This window comes from Siniperca chuatsi, linkage group LG3 (assembly GCF_020085105.1).
Source record: "Siniperca chuatsi isolate FFG_IHB_CAS linkage group LG3, ASM2008510v1, whole genome shotgun sequence".
Taxonomy (NCBI): domain Eukaryota; kingdom Metazoa; phylum Chordata; class Actinopteri; order Centrarchiformes; family Sinipercidae; genus Siniperca; species Siniperca chuatsi.
In genome coordinates this window covers 24,755,948-24,781,897 of record NC_058044.1, presented here as the reverse complement: position 1 = coordinate 24,781,897, position 25,950 = coordinate 24,755,948, and the positions used below count along the sequence as shown (strand labels likewise).

General features: G+C 39.6%; 2 protein-coding genes across 7 annotated transcripts in view; one reads left to right on the top strand and one right to left on the bottom strand.

Annotated features, from left to right (window-relative positions):
• Positions 1 to 20,390, top strand: part of nt5c2b (5'-nucleotidase, cytosolic IIb) — a 25,126-nt gene extending 4,736 nt beyond the window's left edge. For 2 of the 5 annotated variants that reach the window (XM_044190666.1, XM_044190665.1), the window contains exons 3-18: positions 2,074 to 2,147; positions 8,543 to 8,660; positions 9,004 to 9,099; positions 9,242 to 9,333; positions 9,527 to 9,584; positions 10,191 to 10,284; positions 12,276 to 12,329; positions 12,481 to 12,564; positions 12,784 to 12,825; positions 12,969 to 13,076; positions 14,374 to 14,440; positions 14,548 to 14,718; positions 15,389 to 15,440; positions 15,777 to 15,837; positions 16,200 to 16,376; positions 17,101 to 20,390. In XM_044190666.1, the coding sequence (XP_044046601.1) occupies positions 2,074 to 2,147; positions 8,543 to 8,660; positions 9,004 to 9,099; positions 9,242 to 9,333; positions 9,527 to 9,584; positions 10,191 to 10,284; positions 12,276 to 12,329; positions 12,481 to 12,564; positions 12,784 to 12,825; positions 12,969 to 13,076; positions 14,374 to 14,440; positions 14,548 to 14,718; positions 15,389 to 15,440; positions 15,777 to 15,837; positions 16,200 to 16,376; positions 17,101 to 17,346 (1,594 nt within the window). In that variant the 3' untranslated portion in view covers positions 17,347 to 20,390. Of the gene's footprint in view, positions 1 to 2,073; positions 2,148 to 8,542; positions 8,661 to 9,003; positions 9,100 to 9,241; positions 9,334 to 9,526; positions 9,585 to 10,028; positions 10,285 to 12,275; positions 12,330 to 12,480; positions 12,565 to 12,783; positions 12,826 to 12,968; positions 13,077 to 14,373; positions 14,441 to 14,547; positions 14,719 to 15,388; positions 15,441 to 15,776; positions 15,838 to 16,016; positions 16,119 to 16,199; positions 16,377 to 17,100 lie in introns of those variants that run through there. The other 3 variants (XM_044190667.1, XM_044190668.1, XM_044190669.1) reach the window with 3 other exon arrangements.
• The window catches only part of cnnm2b (cyclin and CBS domain divalent metal cation transport mediator 2b), a 42,615-nt gene continuing 36,194 nt past the window's right edge, over positions 19,530 to 25,950 (bottom strand). For both annotated transcript variants that reach the window (XM_044190660.1, XM_044190661.1), the window contains one exon: positions 19,530 to 25,950. In XM_044190660.1, the coding sequence (XP_044046595.1) occupies positions 25,666 to 25,950 (285 nt within the window). In that variant the 3' untranslated portion in view covers positions 19,530 to 25,665.

Sequence of the window (25,950 nt, the reverse complement as noted above, 5' to 3'; positions counted from 1 at the left end):
GCTGCCAGGTATTTCACAACTGATTTAGAGATTGGTGAAGACGAGAAGGTCATTGTCAAAGATTAATGACAAGATAACTTGTCAGAGTCAGTTTTGAGCTTGTGTAGATCAGACTATTGTGCTAGTTAATAGTGACGTAACCTGGTTTTTATTTCAGTGTGACCTTTTTGATTTCCCTATAGCAGATTTAAATCTATTTCCAACAAGAATAAATATTGAGTTGTGTGGAAATAGGCTACCTAGGAACACATCTACAGTCACAGATGTTTAAGATAAGCTATGTAGGTCTGTGCCAGCAGTCAGAGTTAAGCTAGCTGTGTATGATGGTCTTTTCTGTGGAAACCATGTCAGCCAGGCTATGTAAACCTTGTCTCTGTGGCCGCTGTGGACCCCCACTCTCCTGATTGATTTATGAGACAGCACAGTAGAGCTGTTTCCTGGAAGATTGTCAGGCTCAGAGCTAATTCTGTAGAGTTTTACCCCATCCCCTGGTTTACAGTTTTGTAAACTTCCTGTGGTTTAACCAGCCACTGGACTAAAGACATGTAATTTTAGATTACTCAACAATTTTAAGTTCTTGTTACTTAAGTTCCTTTTAGTGCTGCACAATTGATTAATCATATGGTGCAATTCTAGTGAGACTTCGTAGTTTGTGATACATGATTAATTGAAACATTTAATTTAGAATGTGGTCAGCACTGTATGTTGATGTAAAATGCAAAAAGATATTTTGTCTTGTGATATTCAGCGTTTCACTGTACTTTATGTTCCAGTATTTTCGGATATTATTACAACTGATTATCTTTGCCGCAATATCTATCATTTTTCTTTTCCTAAGCTAAGTTTGTTAGTCACTGAGAAGTACCACCCAAATTATAACACATCTTTAAAAAAACATACTAGCAAGAAAAAAAAAAAAACATCCTCTGCAACTGTGTAGAACGATGTGTACAATTAGTCATCATGGCAGAATATTTTGGTGTTGCTTTAAATTGGCCTTATGACAAATGCACTTGCAAAATATTTGTTTCAGGAAAAAAAATGTGTTGGGCATTTTATGAGCATTCAGTCCTAATTTTGATATCAACAAGCTAACCGCAGCTAGGTATTTGTTAACACATGCCAGTGTTTGCTTTTCTTTTTATATGGAGTGGTTCTCTGGGTAGCTTCCCGCAAGTACTACTCATAAGCTGCCTCATGGTACCTCATGCAGTTGTTCCTTTCTTTAACAGTAACAGTAAGAGTAAGTAACTTGGCTATCTTTCTTCAATGGTTGCTGTAAATTTTTTGAATTCTAGCAATCTAATGCAACGTAATTGTTTTCATTATTTAAAACAAAAAGTTGATATGATAAAAACACTGGTGAAAACCAAACTTCAATACTAATTTGATATAATTGATGCCAGATTATTAAATTATGTATGCTTGACATGCCACCTTGTTGGGTTCATGTAGGCTCAGCTTGTGACACAGTGTGCCGTCAAGCCAGACATTAAATGCCACTGTTATTGTCAATAGCAGAAAAATAACTCGAGAGGCTGACTTGGATACATTTTTGATAAAAGCACGTAATGTCAACATAGTTACAACAAAGTTATGAATGCAAATGACACATAGCTTGAGGGCTATATTAATATGTCAGGATGTCCACAACCTCCCTGTGTCCACACACTGACAAAATTATATAGTTACAATATAGGGTATTCAAATTGCTTAATTCTGCTAATAGTTAAAGTACTTTTACTACCAAAGTAAAAATTGACAAAATTACAGAAAAAGAATAACCTTTTATTTCTTCAAGTTTGAACATGTGCACATTTCATTGTGTGTGTAATTGACTTGTTGAGGTGTAGCAGTATTTTGGTACGTTTTCACATTACCATCTTTTTAGGGATACTGAATAGACCCACTATAGTCCACAATCTGGGTTATAGTAGGTCTGTTCTGTTAGTGAAACAGTTTAAATAAATATTTTCACCAGACAATAGTGTCCTCTTTTGAGTCAGAATAAATGCTAATCTTATTGTTGATTGCATTGCAACTAAAACATTTATCTCAACTTGTTTTCTCTAGAGTGTTTGTCAACAGAAGCTTGGCAATGGAGAAGATTAAGTGCTTTGGCTTTGATATGGATTACACTTTAGCAGGTAAGTTGAATACACATTCACCTGACTAATCACCACTGGTGCGGAAACAGTGCAGTTGCTTTGTCGTTTAGTTTCTTTTTATGAAAATTAGGATTGAGGAAAAATACAAATAATTCGCTGGTTACAGTCTCTTAACTGTGAGGATTTAAATGCTTTTATCACTTCCTCATTGTTAGTTGAATGTCTTTGGTTTGAGTTTCAGTTTTACACTTTGGCCTCTGGCAAACATTTGGACAGACATTTGACATTATTTCGAACATTTAGTAGCCTTAACAAATGTTTTTTAAACTAAAAAGACAAATACATGAATTGGTAATTAACATAATTATCAGTTCCAGCCGTAAGCGCTACTATTGGCACTTTCAAATGTTCGGTATTAAGTCCCAGTTGGGTAGAGGGTTGTATTCATATTATATTCAGGGTGAATTTGAGGGAGTATGTATTTTCTGATCATCCTTTTGAATCTGAAAAACAAATCCCTAATTTTTTAATCTCCTTCGTGTGTTTTGTGTAGATGTTAAAGCCTACAGTGTCGCGACTTTTCAACTCTATATTTGGCTACCCTACCATCCCCCCAGAATTGCAGCTTGTTGTCTACAAAATATTATTTAGGTCAATGCCGGTGACACATTGAACACTCTGATAACAAAATGTTAAGCATAGGTCCCTGGTACATATGGAGATGTTCTTTTTTCTACTGACCAGTAACCGGGCCAAAAATATCCTGATTTTTCATGCCACTTTGTTCTGTGACTCGGCTCCAGTTTTTGGTCTCTCCGTCTCTAAAAATAAATCCTCCCTGACTTTGAAAAGCAGGTCACATTTGTTTGTTGAGTTCACTAGTGATGGGTCTCTTGAGAACGGGGATCACTCGTAGTCCCTCGCTGGCTCTGTACCTCTATGCCTGTTCAAAATGCAGGAGATTTTACAGACGCTCAGCTGTTGACATGACTCTCTTTATGGGAGCTCATAACCAAGTGTTAATGCTTGCTAGAAGCGTGGCTATCATGTATCTTTGGAGGGTGTTCAGGTTTTCACCACAGAAGTACTTCATCAAGTCCAGGGAGCTGGTTGTGTCACAGAACGGCTGCTGCTTCACCACAGCACCCTGACTGACTGCAGTATTTGTTTTTAGGGGGTGTTAAAGGCAGTTCAGATGTGCAAAGGTTTTTTTTTTTTCTAATGGTTTTCCTTAGGACTTACTTTCTGGATGAAACTGTCATTATTAAATGTTCACAGAGCTTCTACAAAGTATGGCAATGTGCTGAAAACAAATTTGATGATTTTTTTACATTTTGAAAATTTGTGTGAGGCATGGGAAAAATGTACCATGGTTTCTGATTGACTGGCAGGCATACATTTAAGTTGTGTATCATGACGCCTCAAACATAGTTCCTGTCAACACTTTAATAACTGTTGTCAATCAATACATATGGTAGCCTAGCCTATATTAGACTGTACAATCGATGCTAATGCCTTTACACTATGCCAGTGCTCATACCCAGTATGTAACAGTTCAACTAACTGATGTTTAACCCAAAGAATGCCATATTAGTCAAAAGAAGTTAAGGAAAAGATTCCCAGTTTTTCTTTGATGTTTCCTTTAAAGTGGTCATGATAGAAGCATGATGATGCCTGTGCTAGTGCTAGTGCCTCATCTGTTATTTTTCTGCAGTATTTCTGGACATATTGTTAGGCAGGGTTGAGTAATATGACGATATATACAGTAAGACAAAACATATGCCAACCTTCAGGGATTCTTGTTTTTTTCCCAAAACATCACAAATAACAAGGTTAAAGGGACCGTTCACCCCAAAATCAAAAATACATATTTGTTCTCTTACCTGTAGTGCTATTTATCCATCTTGATTGATGGCATATCATCATCTTGCATCAGTACAAAGGTATACCTTAATTTGTTGGAACAACAGACATTCCTGTGTATTTATTTTATCCAATAAACAGTTTCTCAATAGATTTTTCAAATAATTTACTATGTAACCACACATATTGGTATCACATATTACATATACTGTGATAGAGGATTTTCTCTAAACCGCCCACTCCTATTGCTCAGTCACGATACACAGTTCATGCAGTTTTACACCTTTTGTCATTTTGCACATGACCGTGATGGTGGTGTTGTAAAGCAACACAAAAGAAAAAGAAAAAAACCTAAGCATGAATCTTATTAAACATTAACTTTTTGAGCAATATGTTTATTCGCCACCTTTATCAAGTGTAAGAGGTGAAGCTTAATATCGGTGTATGAAGGTAGGTAGAACATGGCCCAAGACGCTTTTAGTTTACTCCTGTTGTTTCATGGTGCAGTGATGCACTTCCGGTAAATCTATTGATCTTAATTCATCAACCCAAGCATATGAAGATCAAAAGTTGGGCTTTTCAATTGTAAGTCCCTAGTTCTGAAACATGTACAACTCTTACAGTGCGTGCATATACGTCACATGTTTGCTAATATTTTGTAAGGCTTTGTAAACTAAATCAGCATTGTATGTGACAACATTGCCTCATCTGTTCTTTGTGCTCCAAACAGGAGCACAAGATAGCCTGCAGAAAATGTTGCTCAAACACACAATTAGGCCCACATTGTGTTGAGAGATACACACAGTTTTGTCCTAGTTTTCCAACAGACTTTTGGCTTAAATGTAGGGCCCCGGGGCTGTGCTTAGGTTTTCTAATTTTTCCACAATATGCTTGATAGTGTCATAAATCTGTGACAAAGGCCTACATTTGCATATTAGTGGCTACAGATAAATTAAGACGTATTAAGTAAGTAAGGCGTTGGCTTCTAATATAGATTGCTATGTGACATAGTTCAGATAAAGTCTCTGTGTGGGACACTTTATATGACTTGGATTTAGAGGTCTATTAGTTGTAGATTGTGGGTTGTTAATTTTGTGTGTGAGGGGTGTACATTACAGGCCTAAGGTGACCTGGCCTATAAATTCTGGAGAGACACCACACACCTCAGCAATGGGAGCAGTGGGAATATAATTAACTGGCAACAATCTCATCAGAAATACAAAGTAACAGATCCCTGAAGCTAAGGCTGCTTTTCCCCTCCACTCTAAGTAGATGGTCGTGTGTGTGTGTGTGTGTGTGTGCGTGTGCGTGCGTGCACGTGTACATTTGCATACTGAGAGCGGGGGAGCAACGACCCCTATAAACCAGAAATGCGAAAGAGTTAAGGATGCTGCAAGTGACAATAACACAACTTCCGGTCTGCACAAAAAGGCTGTAAACATTCCAGTGTGGCTTTCGTGGAAAAACAGATCTACAAATCTCTCCACAGACTGCTGCTCAAGCCTTCAAACATGTGACATAGTGGGGGCCGTCTAGAATTACTTTTGGAAAGGATACAATGTAAGCCATGGGTGTCATGTGTCTGTGTGGAGTTTTTTAAAGAGGGCTTGTTGTTCAAGTTTTTCAGAAGTAAAATGGTTTTAGTGTCATTAAAGTCACCTCTAATAAATTGATTAATTGTGATTATGGTCTGTGTTGGATTCGGCAGAGTGTTTTTTTTTAAGGCCTGTCAAAGTTAGAACAGTTTTGGTTATGTCACATGAGAGATTTTCTGTATTTGTGTTTTTCTCTGAGCTCTTCTCACTGGTCTGAAGTAGGCGGGGCTCAGATGGAAAAAGGTGATGTCGCATATATCTGTGCACCAATTGGACCTAGCAAGATTTGAATCACAATTGGATGACATTTGGGGGATTGTTTGCAATCTTTTGCCAGCACTGTTGATCAAATCTGATCAAACCATACCCACAGAGTCCTGATAAAGCATATAAGCTGAGTTTTTAATAAATAACTGAAGATGAGTTTTTTCCCCCTCAAATACCTTTTTAATTTTTGCTTATTTTTGACTGTTAAACTCTCAATATGTAAAAACCTAATAATGTTTTTTTTTCCAAAGTTAATTTTATTTTAGTACAGTGTTTAGTGTCATAATTGTGGTCAATAAAGCCTCACAATAGTCCTAAATGACTATCCTGACTCACTTTTATACATGCTACATTGAGATGTGATTTTATTCATTCTACAGTAAGTGTGTAGGGCTGTTTGAAGCTTTGAAGCTTCGTTCATAGCATTGACATTCGAATTCTAAATCAACATTCGAATGCTGCGCAGCTTTTTTTCCCATGTCTATTCATTCTGCAGTGCGCAGGCTGTGAGGTCGGGACTCTATAAAAACGACCAGGTTACATCGCTGTCTCCGTCTCTCTCCTCTGCTCCCTGTCAGGTGTGTGTGTCTGTTTGACTGAGGGCGGGACTGGGTTACACACACACGCAAGCACGCAAGCACAGGAGACAGGATGAACCATGGCTTCGGCTGCAATCATTCACACAAAATCTGGCAATGTGGCTCCTTCCTGCAGGGTTTTGCGGAGTTGTGGCCGTGTTTATTTGCGCTTTAGAATGTAACTGCCATGAAACAATCAGAAAATAACTTTTTATTCCTCTGATTCACTGCTTTGTTCTCTCTCTGTCTCTGTCTGTGTGTGTTTGTGCATGGTGCCAGCTTTGAATCATGTGTTTGCAATTGACAAATTCTAGTCACTCTGCCTGTACTTAACAATAAAAGACTAACTCATTTAGTCCGATGATTCACTTTATTTAAATTGAGGAATTTTTTTTTTGGGAGGGGGGGTGAATTGCAACGTGATTATAATGCAGAAACAGTCTCAGGCTTACAAAGTAGGGGTATCAACAAAAGGACAAAGCTTTAATGAAGATTTTACTGTAACTCGGTGCATGCTCATTATGCTTCTGTGTGTAACCTAGCATTAGACACATGTGCATACTCACATTTTGCAGAGTAGGGCACAGATGTTTTCCTGTTTGTCCTGCAGTGCTGTTCCCCCACGAACTGTCCTCTATCCAAGGATCATCAGCCAATATTTCTTCCCGTCCAGGGGCCTTGCACCACCCCACTGGGAGTGTAGAAAGCAGGCAACAACATAAGCGCATTCTCCGTTTCGTATTTATAACATCTTCTTTTCCCAGTGTCACATAGCATTTTAATCCTCTGCCAGCCTTTTCTTAGCCTAGCATCAATCTCTGTTTTTATTTTCAGAGCCCTCCCCTGCCTCGGTTTTAGTTTGGCCCCAGGGTAAATATCTGGCTCTGGCAGTGACAGGGCGGGGGCTTGTCGGTCTCAGCAGGGCTCATTAGAGCTGCTGCTGAAAGTTGAGAGACTGTTCATTTTCACGCCTGATCCTGTTTCTTTTTGGATTTACGTGCAGAACATCGAGGCCCTTATTGATAGCGAGGAGAGAGAAGGGCAATGACTGTGTGTGTCGGGGAGGAGGGGGGTTTACTGTAGAGTGAGAACATGTTGTTATCAAAATACTGAGGCAACACCACAGACTCTCAAGTGGATGAGGTAGCCTTAGAAAAGTCACATATACGTGTTGCGTAACATGAGTGAGTTCCTCGGACTATATATGTCACCTCTAATGAAACCTTGCTGTAATCGCAGCTTCACCCACAGGCCAGTTTTTATGTAAATTTTACATGTATGCCACATGCTCTACGTGCTCTCCTCTCAGCAGAATACCAGTTTAATAGCTGATTAAGCAGGTAGCGTTATCGTCCACACAGCAAAAAAATGTGTCACTGTGGACTTGAGTTCACCTTTTTTTTAAAGTTTCAACCGTCTGGACAAAATCTCGACATATGTAGTTTGTCATGTTGCCATTATTTGATTTGTATTTATATAAATTCGTTCTCGGTTACCAGAGCCCAAAGTCATATTTTGAAAAATGCTTAAGGTTTTTCTGACCAACATTAGAGATATTCAGCTTATTGCTTCAACTAACAATTATTTTCATTATGATTAATATGTCGGTTATTTTTTAGATTTAGAATAGTGACATCACAAGTTTCCAGAGCACAAGGAGAGGTCCTCAGATTGTTTTTGTCCGACTAACATCCCAAAACATAAAGATATTCAAATTACAATGACATAAGACAGAGAAAAACAGAAAACGCTCACTTTTAAAAGGCTGAAATCAGAGAATGTTTGTCATTTTTGCTTGCTTAGATGATAATAATTCGATTATCAAAATTATTGTATATTAATTGGCTGACGATCGACAAATTTGTTAATGGAATAAATGTTTCTGTTCAAATTCAGTTCACAATTACTAACAACGACTAATGATAAAGCAGTTATCATAATTATTGTCGTCAATAAGCTAGGACTGAAACAATTTAAGAACCTGCACATAGCATTGAACAATTGTTTTAAATGTCTACACCAAAATCTGTGGCTTCTTACAAGAGATTAGACACCAAATTGCACTGTGGCACTATGTGTATTGTGATCTTCTATTGCGGTAAAATTGTTTGTACGTGTGTTTCATTTCTAGTGTACAAGTCACCAGAGTATGAGTCACTAGGTTTTGAGCTCACAGTGGAGCGGCTGGTTTCCATCGGTTACCCCCAGGAGCTGCTCAGCTTCGTCTACGACCCATCCTTTCCCACCAGGTCAGACCAATCGCACCCCACCACACAGACATGATGATGATGATGATGATGATGATGATGATGACCATCAGGTTAATGGTTTAGTCCCTTTAACCTTCTAAACTCAGTGGACATAGCTAGTATATTTAGCAGGGCTATGGGACTGGGTGGAAAAACCCCCATCACCTGTTCAAAGTTCAGTTCTACACTGAACTTATTTGGTGGGACTACCTCTCAGTCAGTCCTGATAGCTTTAATCATATCACAAATGAGAACAGTTAAAATGCCAGTTAGTATGATCAAGAGATAAGTTGAGAAAAGTTAGTTTAATTCTGTATTGTAGACGATTTCCTCCTACTTTCAGGGGCCTTGTGTTTGATACCATGTATGGAAACCTGTTGAAAGTTGACGCCTATGGTAATATCCTGGTCTGTGTCCATGGATTCAATTTCCTCCGAGGGTGAGTGTTTCCAACATTTTCCCCCCTACGATGCATGGATCTCTGAAAAAGATTGTAAATTATACTCTATGTCAAATTAGTATTTTTTTCTGACATTGTCTACATATGTGTATATTTAGTCTTGTGTTTTCTCTTTTCCCAGCCCTGAGATCCGTGAACGGTACCCAAACAAGTTCATCCAGAGAGATGATACAGAGCGCTTTTATATCCTTAACACACTCTTCAACCTGCCAGGTAAGGTCTCTGAACACTGAGGAGAATACCATGGGACTGTCAAAGAGAAATTAAATGAGCAAGAAAGAGCTCTTAACGCTGAATATTACTTTATGGGAGGTTCAAGGTGAACCCATTCCCTGCAGGTTAAAGACAAGTTTGCAAGCTGCTTCATCACTGATGACTTCTCCGTGCCTTTCTGTTTGCTTCACAGAGACCTACCTCTTTGCTTGCCTAGTAGATTTCTTCACCAACTGTGACAGATACACAAGGTAAGGAACTGTTAGTAACATTATCTGTCATGCAACAAGTTTCTGGGCACCGCATGGTGACACAAAGACAGTTACAAGCCAAACTGGGTCAAGAGCAAGCCCTACAGCATGGGAGGGTCCAGGTGTCTTGACTGCTAATCTAAGATTATTGTTTTAAAATGGAAATCAAATGGGAGTTGAGCCAAAGAATCCTTCTTTTTCTATAACAAAGATGTATTAATCTGTTCTACTAATTGTAGAAAAGCATGCATTCTTATCAGAATGAGATAGGAATGAGAAATGTTCTCACTAACTATTTACAGGGAATTAAATCATGGTATAACTATAAGATAATCTTTTAAATGTTACTGTAAAGAGATACAATGACCTGTAAATTTGTTGAGAATGTAATCTGGAATGGCTGCATGTCCTTTGTCCTCTGAAACCTGGTTGTTGGTCTTTTAGGGGGAGAATGCTTTCCTGTTTGGCTGGGGACCCCTCCAACAAGGGAAGGCTATCCCATTTAAAAGCAAACAAAAACCAAATGTCATGTTTTTGAAAACCTTCTGTAAAGATGTGGCCTGTCCGACGGCTGTGTACGTGTGTGTCTCTGCTCCTTTTCCCCAGCTGTGAAACTGGCTTCAAAAATGGCGACCTCTTCATGTCCTATAAGAGCATGTTCCAGGACATCCGTGACGCTGTCGACTGGGTCCACTTCAAGGTAAGACACCTTTTGATTGTTGTGACTTTAATTTTCAGTATGTCAGTCACACATCATGTGTGCTTCACATTCATGCGTGAATGCTACTCAGTGTAACCACAGTCTGTAATGCTCCTGTCTGGACTTGAATATGCTAAGTGCTGATGGCAATCTGGCCTTTAGACTTTGATATTTCTTGCACAAGCAACATCAAGGGCGTTTTCACACCTGTAGTTTGGTTCTTTTGGTCCGTATCAAGGAAAAACTATACATTTATCAAGAGCTGTAAGTTTGGAGTAATACGGGCCAACAGGTACTGATTGGACAGTTTTGATAATGTCATCTTGCATCATCAGCGCTACATGGACCCACAGGGGAAATCAAATTCTGCTGACTGACCGCAAGTCATGCAGCAGTTAGCTAACTCTTACTTCCTCATGTTTGTTTATCTTCTCTGGTGTCACAAGGTGCTTATGAAGAAATAACTGATTATGAACACTACTCACCTCATATATCGTACTGTATTGTAACTAGTGATGAACAGTTAGAAATGGAGAGGTACTATCTATGTTTTACTCATTCTTCACCCTTTTTTGGGGGGGGGGGCACTGCTAAAATAAACTAGTAGGACACAAGCTCAACACACCTCTGTCTTTAAGGAGCAGTGTGTAGGATTTAGTGGTATCTAGTGGTGAAATTGCAGTTTGCAACCATTTTAATACCGCTCGCCTCACCCTCCCCTTTCAAGCATGTAGCAGAAACTACGGTGGCCATGAAACTCGCGAAAAACTGCCCTATCTAGAGCCAGTGTTTGGTTTGTCTGTTCTGGGCTACTGTAGGAACATGGTGGTGCAATATGGCGACCTCCGTGGAAGGGGACCCGCTCCCTCTGTAGATACAAATGGCTTATTCTACGGTAATGAAAACACAACGATTCTTATTTTCAGGTGATTATACACTAATGAAAACATACTTATAAATATGTCTTCCTAAATGTTACACAGACGACCTTTAACTCACTTTCACTTTGTTATGTATCAGACAAAATCCCTGTACTCACGTGCTTTCACGCATATGTATTACTATGGTTACCAAATGATCTTGCATAAATATAAGCTATACAGTACCTTGCCTATAGCCTACAGATCAGGAGGTCGCTTTCTTAACAGTTTACGTTTGTACTCATAGCAGAGTCCGCTTGAAGGCGGTCTCGGTCTGGTTGGAAACACCAGGTTCAATTGAACCAAACGCAACAGGTCAGGTGTGAAAGCAAGCTATGATTTATCTAATGGGGCCATGATCAGCCAATATCAAGACAACTTGTCAAGGGGAAGGCTAACCAGATGGTGGCAATAGACCAAAGGCCAGGGAGTCATCAGAATCATAAATAATCGCTTTCTGGGGCTCTTAATATCCAAGATGGTCAAAACAGCATTGTAAAAAAAATTGCCATCTAAAACATCTGTGGTGGACATACATTAAGTTGTTGTTGTCAGGCCCATAGAATCAAAGAGCAAGGGTTTCAGGATGTCCTGGTGGGCCTAGTGGTTGGGAGGCATACAGTGTGTGCATGAGACATCCCCAGTTCAATTCTGTACAGGGACCTTTGTTGCAATGCATGATATTTTATTCTACATGTACTGGATGCACTTGTGTAAATATATTTTCTGTTATATTGCAATTATGTAGGTAATCACCTTCACATTTCCATTTTTGCAACACTTGAAAAGTTGTGTTTAGAGTTGTGGTTTTTTTAGCTGACCAAAAATCTAGCTTTGCTGTCACTGCTGTTCTCTCCACTTGCACATCCTGTATAACCCACAGCGGAACGCCACAAGTCGTCACGTGTTCTGCGTGGGTTGTCACTGATGACTGTTACTAAACTGTTAACGAACAAAATGACTGGTATTGATGCTTCTAACTTAAGAAGGTGATATTTGTGCAGACTGTGTAATTCATTTATATCTAGATTTTCAGTGTTTAGTCTGACTCCCCCTGTCTCACATGTGCAGGGTACTCTGAAGGAGAAGACGGTTGAGAACTTGGAGAAGTATGTAGTGAAAGATGTAAGTAGTTTGTATTCATCAAGGACGCTACAAGTGTACTGTGTTAGAGAATGCACACACAGTGCCACACATTTTTGTTTGACTCTGAAGAGGCTGGTTTGTAAAGAGCTTCAGTCTTTTCCTTTCTTTTCTTCTTCTTCGTTCCCACCAGGGGAAGCTGCCTCTTCTCCTCAGCCGAATGAATGAAGTCGCCAAGGTTTTCTTGGCTACCAACAGTGACTACAAATACACTTATGTAAGTATAGGCATGCAGTCGTGGTAGACGCTTCACTTCTTAGAGGAACACAGTAATAAGAACATTTAAAAATTGCAGTGATAAGACAGATGATGATGATGAATTAATGTTGAGATCCATTTCTTAGAATTTCTACCAATCTGTTGGCAGCACTAACGGCTGTATTAACTCTGAACAATGATGCGTTTGATTTGACTGCTAGTCTGTGTGTTGTTACAGAAAATCATGAACTACCTGTTTGACTTCCCCCATGGCCCGAAGGTACAATATAGCTTTTTCTTTCCCTTCCCTTTGATCACACTTTGAAATGTGTTAAATATGCAGGTAAAGGTGAAAAACATGCTTTATGTTCATATGTGTATATGTGACTTTATTGCATGTGTGTGTGTTTGTATCCAAAAAAGCCTGGTACCCCCCACCGGCCCTGGCAGTCCTACTTTGATCTGATCCTGGTGGATGCCAGGAAGCCGCTGTTCTTCGGAGAGGGTACGGTGCTCAGACAAGTCGACACGGTGAGCAAACACCAGCCGGGACAGAGAAAACATTACTAATTGCTGCACTGCATGTGAACGCTGACGTATCCGGACATGTTGCAGCCCAGCGGCATGTCAGCTTGTTAAGCTGCTGGCAGTCTCCTGATATATGCATGCATATAGAAGAATCAATTTATTACACGTTCAAAAGGTGACAAAATGTGAACAAATATGACAACAAAATGCATGTTTTGGAATGTCTCTAGAATTACATGTCGTGCCCACAATGACTGAAACATTCATTTGTCACATTATTTCACATTTTGACGTCTTTTGTAATAAATGTATTCTTTTTTTCATTTGAATAGCCTCTTCTGTTTTTTTTTTTCTGTCAGTGTGCAGGCATTTTTTCATATGTTATGGGACTGTTTACCTTGGCTACACACACCTGACACTACTTCTTGAAAAACCTGGATTCAAGACTGGATTTCACATTTGTTTGTCATGACTTATAATTCAAATACACAATAATAACTGCACAGTCTGACAAAAGTAGAGGACTTTTTTTTTTGACATAGTGACATATGGAAAACCAGTTTGACTGTGTGTACATTTCTATTTACATGTGTATGCAATTGCATTCAGACTTTTCCAAGTTTTTTCCAAGTACTGCAGTAGAAAACAGTCTCAACAGGGACCTGACCTAGAACAGCAGCTGCAATGACAGACCTGCAAGTTTTAGAAAAATACATGAGTAGCACATAAGCTAAATGTGATAACAGCTGCACAGTCTGACAAAAGTAGAGGACATATGTTTTTGAGATTTTGACAACTCCTCTGATTCAGCTTCACTTGTGATTGAAGTCAGAGTGGAGAAGGCTACACAGATGTAAAATGGCAAAAATCTCTTGTCTCATTATGGGTTTGTCTTTGTTTGCCAGGACAATGACAATAGTATGTGTAAAAAGTAATTGCGTATGGCGCGAACTGCTAAACAATTGGAGAAATTGTAGCAGTTTACAGGTGGTAAATATGTTTTGACTTAATGACAGGTATTCTCTTTAAGTTAAAGATGAGCTTTCATGCAACTACAGAGCTTGTAACTATTTGAAAAAAAAAAAAGGAAAAGTCTACATGCTGGTCAACAGCTTTCAAGGTTTACCAAATCTAAGCGAATTCCTCAGTTTTTAAAAATACACTCTCTGCATGTGAAAATGTGTTCTAGCATATGGAGTCATTCGTGTCCATGAAACTGACTCTGTTAGTGGTTTACCTCTGTGATTGTGCCAAGGTTCCTCTCGCTAATATGATGTACTGTAACTTTTCCTCATTTCAGACAACAGGGCGTTTAAAGATAGGAACCTACACAGGACCTCTGCAGCATGGTATAGTCTACTCTGGAGGTAAGATTCTATTTTCCTTCAGTGATTCATTCTTTGACCTAGTGTTTAGTTGTCTGTAGTTGTGAAAGATTTTTCAGAGATTTTAATGTCACATCATTCTCCTTTAGGTTCCTCAGACATTGTGTGTGACCTGCTGGGGGCAAAGGGGAAGGACATAGTCTACATTGGGGACCATATCTTTGGAGATATCCTCAAGTCCAAGAAACGTCAAGGCTGGAGGACGTTCCTAGTTATACCTGAGCTGGCCCAGGAGCTGCACGTGTGGACTGACAAGAGCTGTGAGTCTGTAGACAAACACATAAACACAGGCCTACGTACATAGTGACATATGGAAATACCAGTTTGACTGTGTGTGCATTTCTATTTACATGTGTATGCAGTTGCATTCAGACTTATGTTTTTTTCCAAGTACTGCAGTAGAAAACAGTCTCAACAGGGACCTGACCTAGAACAGCAGCTGCAATGACAGTCCTGCAAGTTTTAGAAAAATACATGAGTAGCACATAAGCTAAATGTGATAGACATATAATCAGTAGGTACCAAGTCAAAACACTGACTCGGGATAGTTACATTCTCTCTCACAAAGCGCTCATTCACAGAATCATGAACATTTATACTAGAGCTAACTAATGCTACTACACTGCATATGTACTATTCAGTCTTGTAACAACATGCACATAGTAGTGCAGTAGTGAGCAGACCAATATTAACCCTCTCCTTGTGTTGTCCAGCGTTATTCGAGGAACTGCAAAATGTGAACAAATGTGACAACAAAATGCATGTTTTGGAATGTCTCTAGAATTACATGTCGTGCCCAAAATGACTGAAACGTTCATTTGTCACATTATTTCACATTTCTGCATATGCACTATTCAGTCTTGTAACAACATGCTCATAGTAGTGCAGTAGTGAGCAGACCAATATTAACCCTCTCCTTGTGTTGTCCAGCGTTATTCGAGGAACTGCAGGGCCTGGACATTTTCTTGGCAGAACTCTACAAGTAAGTTATGACCTTTAGCTTCTTTTGTCCCCTCCCTTCACCATATCCCACCTCCCTCCCCTTGCACCAGTTCTGTTGCTCTTTGCTCTCTGCAGTAACAGCGTCTGTTTGCATGCATGTGAGCGTGTGTTTGAGAGAGTTTCAGGGTCAATAGGGTAAAGTCTAAAGGGTCGACTCTTGCTGGCCTCCCTGATAACTGTCTTCACCAACGTTATTCATAGCCTGGCATGACTCGCTGTTGCACCACCTCTTCATTACCTTTCAGCAGACTATCACTGTCCTCCCCCTCCCCCTCCCTCTCTCGTCCTCACCGTCTTTCTCCCTGTCTTTTCTCAGACATCTGGACAGCAGCAGTAATGAGAGGCCAGACATCAGCACTATTCAGAGAAGAGTCAAGGTACGGCCTTAATCACCTCCGTTTCTATGACAACAAGAAACCTGCCCACATGCTTTTAACACTGGTTGCCATAGACGGCCTAGTTATCAATGACCTTATTTCGAGTATGTTTGATACAGTTTATGTGTCTACAATAGTCTAGTTATTAACAATAATCCACCTCCTCATTGTTCTCTCAGTGCCTGCTGGTAATATCTGATTCAGTTGCATCAATGAACAACCACAGCAACATCCCTGATAAAGATACTATACTAGGGTCAGGATAGTAAATCCTTTTAGAAGTAGGTAAATATATCTTCTTTTTTTTGGCATGATTTTTGCAGGCTCACCAGTGTCTTCTCTTCTCCTTCTTGCCTTTTTAGAAAGTGACACACGACATGGACATGTGCTATGGCATGATGGGTAGCCTTTTCCGCAGTGGCTCCAGGCAGACCTTGTTCGCCTCTCAAGTGATGCGTTACGCCGACTTGTACGCAGCCTCCTTCATCAACCTGCTGTACTACCCCTTCAGCTACCTCTTCAGAGCTGCACATGTACTGGTGAGTATCTGAGTGTAAACCACACACCCTCAAAGGTTAGAGCCAACACCACTTCTTTATTTTAGTGGCACAGATATGAAAGTCTTGTCTCATAACAAAGAATTCTAAAAAGTTACAAGACTTTTGGATCTGTAGACATTTCTCTCAGGTCATCTGTGCTTTAACTAATTGAGAGGTCAAGTTTAAAAATGAAAAAAATCTGGGGATGTGGAGTTAGAAAGAAGTGAGCTTACCAGACCTCTATAGCCCGCTACATTAGCTGCTACTAGCATAACACACCCGAATCTCCAACCCAACTGTCGGCGGTTGAGTTGCATTGTAGGTAATGTAGGTGCCAGGTTTTGACAAGGAAGGAGAATGTGTAGAATAAAAAAGATATCTCCATCGTGAATCTGACAATGTTACAGGAGTGCAATGGTAAGACACAGTAGGCTTTTTTTGGAGGCTTAGCAGACAATGATGGATATATCTGCTATTGGAATTGATAAAGTCTGTCTGACACTGAGGGGGAGTGATTAACTTCCTTAGGAAACAGAGACAGACTTTCTGGATTTATAATCTCTGAAGTTTACATCTGAGGGGCGTGAATGAAGATTTTAGCATTTACACCCTGACAAAAGCCCTGTGCCGAAAACCCGCCGGTTTAATAAAGAGCAGACTCTTCCAGTAAGTCGGCTAGTGTTGCCAAGTTGTTCTCTTACAGTTTGTCCTTCCTCTTCCACAGATGCCCCACGAGTCGACGGTGGAGCACGCCCATGTAGACATTGACACAGAGTCGCCACTGGCCACACGCAACCGCACCCACTGCAGCGACTGCAAGGACCTGGAGTGCAAACGCAACCAGCTGACCCGCTCCTTCAGCGAGATCAAACCTCCCAACCTGTTCCCCCAGACTCCCCAGGAGATCACTCACTGCCACGATGAGGATGATGATGAAGAGGAGGAGGAGGAGGAAGAGGAGGAGGAGTAACAAGCTGGACATAGAGAGAGAGGAGAGCCACGTTCCTGTTCCTGCCTTCTTATGTTTCCCAGTAGAGTCAGGTAGTTACCTCTCTCAAAGTGGGGCAGGGAGGAATAACCTCTCCAGTCATTGTGTGTGTATATATACTATATCAATACTGTATGCACACAGACACACACACACACACACACACACACATATACACACACACACACACTGACTGGAGAGGGACAAGGACCAGTATGGAGACAGATCAAATGACTGTTAGAAGACTGTATGCATGTTTGGTCCTCTAAAACCCTCTAAAACCCAACTTTTCCTAACTTAATTTTATTATATATTTTATTACATATATATATATATATATATATATATATATACACTAACCCTAACCCTTAAACTCTGTATGTCAGACAGACATAATATCACACACTTATTATGTTTTATAAGCTGACTTTTAAGATCTGCTGGTGGATGAAATAGATGTAGTCACATTTACACTTACACTTCAGATATTGCCAATAAACTAACAGACTAGCCTTTCTGATATAGTTTGCACATTATAATCAAACGAAAAACCCTTTTCAGTTACGGTGTCAAAAAAAGATGCACATCCTGTATTGTAACATACTTTTTTTTATGCAACATGGGAACAACATACAGTTTTTCATCTGTTTTGTTTCATTTTGTCTGCTTTCTTGTCATTATAGAGGAGTACTTTGTTTTAACTTGTATGTAAGTGTGTGTTTCTGTGTGTGAATCTCCCAAAATAGAATCACTCAGGCTGCAGCATCCTGAGTGACGGATAAGCTAAAAATCCATTGTATTAAACTGAAGCACAGGAGCACTGAAGCACAAGCCGGCGTTAAACCAGTCAATAACCAGATGCATTTTTGTTTGAAGTTTGGTTAAGAGAACATGTTGTGGTACACAAGTGGCTCTTGAACTGATATTTTGTTACCAAGCAACAATGAGGAACTGCACCGTATTTTATGCCGATGACAACCCTGAACAGAAGTGTTTCTGTAAATATCAGGTTGAATGGTTTAACGCCACCAGCAGTATTTTTTCACTTTTATTTAAGGAGATAAAACTTGAGTATTGTACTTGACTATTTCAGAGGGTTTTATTTTGGCAGAGGAGATGTACAATACAAGACTGTTTTGATCAGTTCAAGCTACTTAGAGGTGTGTGAAGTGATCTTTGTCAAGTTTGTAATAGGAGCTTGAAAGTGGCCTCAGTATGCAAGGAAATAAGGTTTTTTAGGACAGTTCAGTTCAGTAGTTCTACCTAGCTACAGACCGTGATTAGCTTGCTTTGTTTATCTCCCTGTTTTTGGGGCTTTGTTGGGCATTTTTTAAAATCTGACTCTGAATTGTTGGCGTCATCCTCTGGGGAAACATGTTGACAAGAGTGTGGGGTGGAGTGTGTACAGTATTCTTCTGTTGGGCCTCTGAACACTGTGAAGTGACCTTTTCATTATAATGTTGATCTTCATCCAGTTCTGAACTAGTAACACAGTTAAAACTGTGTTTCTAGTTCAAAACTGGATGAAACTTGACTTTGCATGTGCTGTGAACTTTAAGGTCAACAAAAGACGAGCATGTTGAACTTAAATGTTGGTAAATCCTGATTGGTAAACGGCAATATGTGACAGCAGCTTTTTCCAACGGAGCCCCGCCCACTTCAAACTAGTGAGAAGAGCACAGAGAAAAACAAAAACTCTCTTGTGCAATAACAAATACTGTTCAAACTTTGTCAGAAAAACAGTGTGTTCATGTAAGACCCTGTCGCCCATAGTGAGTGTGAGCTTTCAGGACCTTTCGCCCAGGTAGCACTGGCATGTCCACTTGTGTCCGTTTAACACGTGTCCAAATGCATAAGGGTTAGTATGCAAAACACCAAGAGAGATGCCTGAATTTCAAACATGGTGACTTGATCTTTTTTTTTCCTTTCCTTTTTGAACATCCAGGGTATTCTGTATGTTCACTTTCCTCACCTTTATATTTAGTCTCGACATGTTGTATCAGTCCTGTAAGTGTTGGATTGGCCTGTTGATTTAGGTCACAAAAGGGAAGGAACATGCCGTCTACTTTTTGCATAATTTTCGGTTTGGCTTGATGTGGTGTGGTGAGAGGTGAATTTGTTTAACTGCAACTCTGTGATCATTCACTGGATAAAACCTTGTAGGATATCAAGAAACATATTACAGCTCTTTTATTCTTTTTTTTTTCTATTCTGTTTTTTTTTTTTTTTACAAATGAAATATTCGTATTCTCAATTTTGATTTTGTTTGTTGAACATAGAATAACTGGATATGCTACAAGGGACAGCTGCATTGCTAACAGGAAATAGTCTACTGTCTTTTCTTTGCATAATTTGCATATGCATGTGAAAATAACAAGCACATCCGATCTGCCAAGGTGGTTATGGTGGCATTGGTTTTACTTCTGTGTGGACTGCATCGTTTTAGGAAAAGCTTTTTTGCCATTTGCCATTGTAGTTTACACAGGGTCAAAACAAAAAAACTGCAAACCTGTAAAAAAAGAAAAACTTACAATGAAGGGAAATGTGAATAGCATGTACCGTAACAAAAATGGTCCTTGTAATCAACACCACTGGGTTATCTTTATTTTTCTAAGCTAGTGTTTTTAAATGGTCTTGGTTTACAGAACTGTAAATAGGCATTTCCATTTCCTTTTCTTATAATTTTTTTTCCAAATACCTTTTTTTTTTCTTTTTTTTTGGTTAACTTTTATACAGTACCACAGACTTTGAACTAACTAAAGCCTGACAAACAGGTTACACAAGATTTTTATCCATTGTTGTGATGCCCCAAATGCATCCACATTAACAAAAGGTGCCAAAACAGTCACCTTTCATTTTCTAAACTATAGTAATCTTCTTCTGTTTTTATGGATATCAATTCATGTTCTCCCAAACAGTGTTTTGTTTGTTTGTTTCCAGATATTATCCTACAGACTGTACATTGAGATAAATTACATAAAAATGTAGAATAAAGATACTAGATAAATAAAGATAGTTTTTCATAATTTTCTTGTTCTGTTTTTTATATCTTACTACTGTGCGAGGCTGGATTACCAAGCGGGCACGGTGGGCAATTAACAGGCTCCAGGTTCACCTTGTGGCAGTTAGTTTGTGGTAATTTAATTAATTGCTCATTTGTTTGTTAATAATATATTCACTACTAAAACACAATATAAACTGAAGTAATAGGGTACTTAAGGCGACACCTGCATTATTACCTAACATGGTACGCTTGAATAAATGTGTGATTAATCAAAAGACCACAAACAAATTGCTACTTTCTAATACACAATGCATGGAAATTGTGAGAAACAGGAGGTCACTAGGGGCCCACGGCTCATTTTAGACCCAAGGTTAATCTTTGCTCTGCGGCCATGGATCGAGAAACATTTGTAATATGGTAAAGCAGTCATGCTGACTAAACGAAAATACAAAGGGGGAGAGGCTGTGGATACTTCTAGAAGGTGATCTTTTCATTGTCCAGAGACTTGTGTAATGTGACTGATGGTGGACATGCATCTCATGGTGGTTCACACACAGGCTAAGATCAAGGACTGTAATGACAAATCACTGTAACTCAGTACAAATTCATGCTGTGCAGCCAAACGCTGTTCAAACCTAAAGAATCTACCTTCTTATTTCTCTCACAGTGTGGAATAAGAATATGTAACTTTTGTTGAAAAGCATCCACTTTGGTCAGAATTCACAATAATAGGATAGTTGTATGCTAAAATGGAAATGCTAGCTTTACAGTAGCACAAGTAGCGAAAAAGTCTTAGTCAGCAAACTGACTGTAATGTCTGTTATATAGCAATATCTACCTAAAGTTTGCTAACATTAGCCACTGTAAACGACTGGTCATAGCAGACCAAGTAAGACCGTAGCAGTGTTTTGTATTGAGTAAGGGTGCATTTTATTGCTAATGAGTTCAACGTATTGTTTGTAAGAGGAAGAGCTACACTGCAGATTGGATTGTTAGAAGCAAGTCATAATCAAAGGAAACAGTCTCCTGGGCTCAATGCTTGGACCTGTAAACTTCTATGGGTTTCATTAACTCACTGCTGCTGCTGCATTTCCTGACTCAGCAATTTTTTTCTCAGTCAGCACAGCAAAGTTACTATCCCCAATAAATGATGACCAACACATCCTGAAAATATGCATAGATCTTTATGTTGCATAAATGTATGTTGGATTAAAATAATGTTATTACTAGTGAATACAACATATTTCATTTATATTCCCTGGCCCATCAGCAGTCTCTTCATGTCATGTCTTCAGTCATGCTTCACTGCGTTGTTGCTTTTCTGTAGGTTTTAAAGCAGGACTATGTAGCTTTAGCTGAACAGCAGCTACTGTAGCCAAACGTGACAATTATGGGATAATAGTGAATGTTAAAACACAGTCTAACAGTAGCACAAGTACAGAAGAGTCATAAAGTCAGCAAACTGACTCAGTGATAGCTATACAGCAATATCTCAAGTTTTCTAACATCAGCTAAAATTAGCCACCACTAGCTACTGGTCATACCAGACCAAGTAAGGCTGTAGCAACAAATCCCCTGAGTACTGAATTGAGTAAGAGTGCATTTTATTTGCTATGAACTCAGCTTTGTAAGAGGAGTTATTTCTTCACTCAAAAGTTACATACTCTTACTTTAATTGCTATATTTGAACGACAAAAAAGTGTGCATATTTTAGTCAGAAGAAACTCATATTCACATTTGTTTTTATTGCTAAAGCAAACCATAAGCCTCATAAGAAAACATTTAGAAGCAGCAGAGCTTTAGATTGAGTACATTGAGCCACCAACTTTCTGTCTGTTAATCATTCACTTTTTTATTAAACCACCAGCTGGTGGAGGCAATGGGAATGTTGTCTTCAGGTAGAAGAAGCATTATGGACAGCACATAGATACAGTAGCAGCATTGGGATGGACAAAGGACCAGTTAAACACAGGCCTGCAAAGCATTCACATAATGGAAGGATGATAATCTCTGTTCAGCAGAGGATGGAGTGTGTGAGAGAAAAAGATCTGTGTGTAAGTGGTAACAGAATATTGAAATAACCCAGTCCCAGATGATGCTTCCCCCAGTGTTTCCTGTTGTGCGTTTGGACTTTTTGAATTGTTATCATGCTTCTTGTTCTCCCGTCAGGCACTGAGATCCACCGGCTTGTAAAGCAAAGCAGAGTATGAATGTCACAAGCACAATTTTACAATCTGATCGTCATTCATTGCTTTATCTCTGGAGTGATTGTCCCTGCAGAGCAGAGTGGGCCTGCTGCATAGGAGCACTTTCAAGTAAACAATAAACAACAGCGGACACAGCTGCAAACAATGCAGAGTACTCTATGTATGGTTATACAACTGAGACGCCCCTCATGGCTAAACAGATGGAAGGGCTGTTTGTCCATGTGTGCTGTTTTCAGAGGCTGTTACACACACACACACACACACACACACACAGACACACACATTGAATTACATGTGGAAACAGCGACCATCAGTGGTTACAAACTGCAAATGAATATTAAAAGAATGGCATTCAGCTTTAGGACACTGATGTTGCCTGTAAGGTGGCAAGAAAATTGCCAGCATACAGTACATATAATGTTTATGTACAGGACTGAAAGTGGAATCAAAGTAATTTTATAGTTAAAGAGTTAAAAATCTACGCCCCTACAGATATGAAGTAAACAATTATTCTACACTAAGACTTATGTAGGAAAAAATTCAAGCACACATACAGTATCTTAAAACTCTTTCCTGTCTTTATGAGGTAAAACAATAAGGGCAAAAAAACATAAACAAACAAAAAAAACACAGACATTTACACTTATATGCTTTCTTGCCGAGAGTAATATGAGAAGATTGATACCATACTTGAATGCTAAATATGAAGTTGGAGCTAGGCGACGTTAGCTTAGCTTAGCATAAAGACTGAAAACCAATGAAGACACAGCTAGCTTGACTCTGTCCAAAAAATAAATAAAGCTTACTAATTACTCACTATTAATCATATAAGGCATATACAGGCATATAACCAACTGTAAAAATCACAACTGTCTTTTTTACACTTCTTTTTTGTATGGATTACAGACAAGATATAACGTGTAAAAACGGTTGTGGTTTTACAGAGGTTATTTTTTGCCCAGAACAGTGACTTCCAGGAGTAATAATGAGCTTTAGGGGTGATGGTAGGCTTTTTTTTTTAACCTTTGGAAAGAGCCAGGCTAGCTAGCTAGCTAGCTGTTTCCCCCTGTTTAGGCTAAGCTAACTAGCTACTGGCTGTAGCTTCATATTTAGCGTAGACATATGAGTGGTATCGACCTTCTTGTCTAACTCGCAGCAAGAATGCAAATTAGCGTATTTCCCAAAATGTCAAACTATTCTTTTATTGTGTGTTCTTGAAATTGTGAAAGAAATAAACATATATGGCTACAGTGTTTCTAAGATAAAATTAAATCAATATAAATATCTCTATTTGATAGCAGCCAACATTTGTGAAGAATATTTTAGATTTTGATCTGAGTTAACTCAATAATTATTAAACATGGATAATAAATCTACATTGTGTGGGGAGCCAAAACAAGTAAAGTCTAGTCTCTTTCACATTCACTGCTGTCAAAAAAGCCTCCATGAACTGAATCACCGGGCTATATTTTGCAGACACAAACATGCACGTACCACATGTGTGAAAAAACAACAACAAACAAACAAACAAAACAAAAAAACACGTTCACACACATAAACAGTGGAAAAGCATAGCTGTGTATCATTCATGGACATGTTTAATGTCGAGGTTACTTTTTGTGACGTTGATGATGCTCAACATGTTAGATGAGGTCATTAATACTGTGCAATTATCAAGTTTGATTATGCGTAAAATTGGCAAAAAAAATATAAGACACATAACCTCAGCATGCATACAGTAGGTGCCGTGTTGGCACTTTCACACACCCCCTGCACCCGGTAAACCCCTCCACCGTAGTGAATAATCTAGGCATCATGACTCCCATATGAACGTATAGTAGACGTTGTGTTGAGGTCAAAGGATGCAAAAACATGAAAGAGACAAAGAGAAAGAGAGACGGACTAAGGATAATTTTGCTTGTGGATGGCTGCAGTTTAGCATTTTTCAAAAACAAATATACATATACATACAGTACATACATACAAATATATCTGTCAATTTATAATACAGTGATTTTTTTTATTCATAATCATCTCTTAAATAAATTGCGGTTCATTGCACTTTGTTAAAATAATTAATTATATGATTTCTCTTAAAGGCAATAGTGTGATTTTTTTAAAAGGTGAAAAAGATAGTGTACCATAAGCCTGATTTAGGATAATAGTAAAAATAACAAGATCTGTAATATACATCCTGTATCTGTAAAAGACCTTCACCTCCTCATATACATGAATGGATGTTCGTCTCCATATATGTAGCATGTCCTTTCTGATATGACACGTGTGCCCCACGCACACCTTTGTGTACATGCTCGTATGCCAGTTTATGTCATATCATGTCTCCACGCATACATATATACACACACAATATTATAAAATAAATAAATACAGGAAAACATTCTTGGTTCATGGTTTAACGGTTTCTTTCAAAGCGGTTTTTGGTGCAGTCTTTGACTAACCGTTGCTCTCTGCTTGTTTGGGTTTGAGTCCTCGCTGATGGGATCAACAGTCGACTGAGCCTCCCTGAAAGATGCATGGGTGGGGGAGTTGCATTTGTGTGTGTGGAAATTAGCCTGTGTTTGTGTATGTGTGCAAAACAGTCTGTGTCCAGTGTAAGAAGGGGGGACCAAAGTCTTTGGCCTGAGGAGAAAATACATTGAGTGTTGTGTTAAGTGTGTGTGTGTGTGTGTGTGTGTGTGTGTGTGTGTGTGTGTGTGTGTGTGTGGGGAAGGGACACGGTTTGCATGCACTCTGTCGTCCTCTGTCGTCCAAGTCACCGCTATGAAAGTGTCAAATTGTCCCAAAAAAGAAGCTGTCACAGGTACTGTCCCAGTGCACCCTCTGTAAGAGGGTGTAGTACAGCAGGGATTCTGACAGCGTTCAGGTGGGGGCGTTCAGGGTGACGCAGCACCCGTCTTCCCCACTGCCCCTCCATGAAAGGGTCTCACTGACTGACTCACTGGGGGCTACTGGTTGGAGCAGAACCCTCACTCCACCCGCCTCCGCTTCCCCACTTTCCCTCATCTCCATCAACGCCACCGCTCCGCGTGTGTCCACGAGACAGGGTGGAGGGTCTGGGTTCGGCGGGGGCTAGATGGGTCCCTCGTTGTGGGTGCTGTGGTTGCTCCTGCTGAGGCCCACACAGTTCTGCTGCTGGTTGAGCAGGTGGGACGTCTCGTTGGCCACAACTACGGACACGGCAGGGGTGGTGCTTGTGGTGCTGCTGGCTGTGGTGGTGACAACGGCGGGGGTCTCCACTCCGTCATGGAGCTCTGTCAGCGTGAGCTCGATCTTAGTGAACTCACTGTCTGTGGATTGGGGCGTTTTGTCCATCCGTGATGCCATTACGGCGTTCTGGTACTGTTGGCGTGTTAC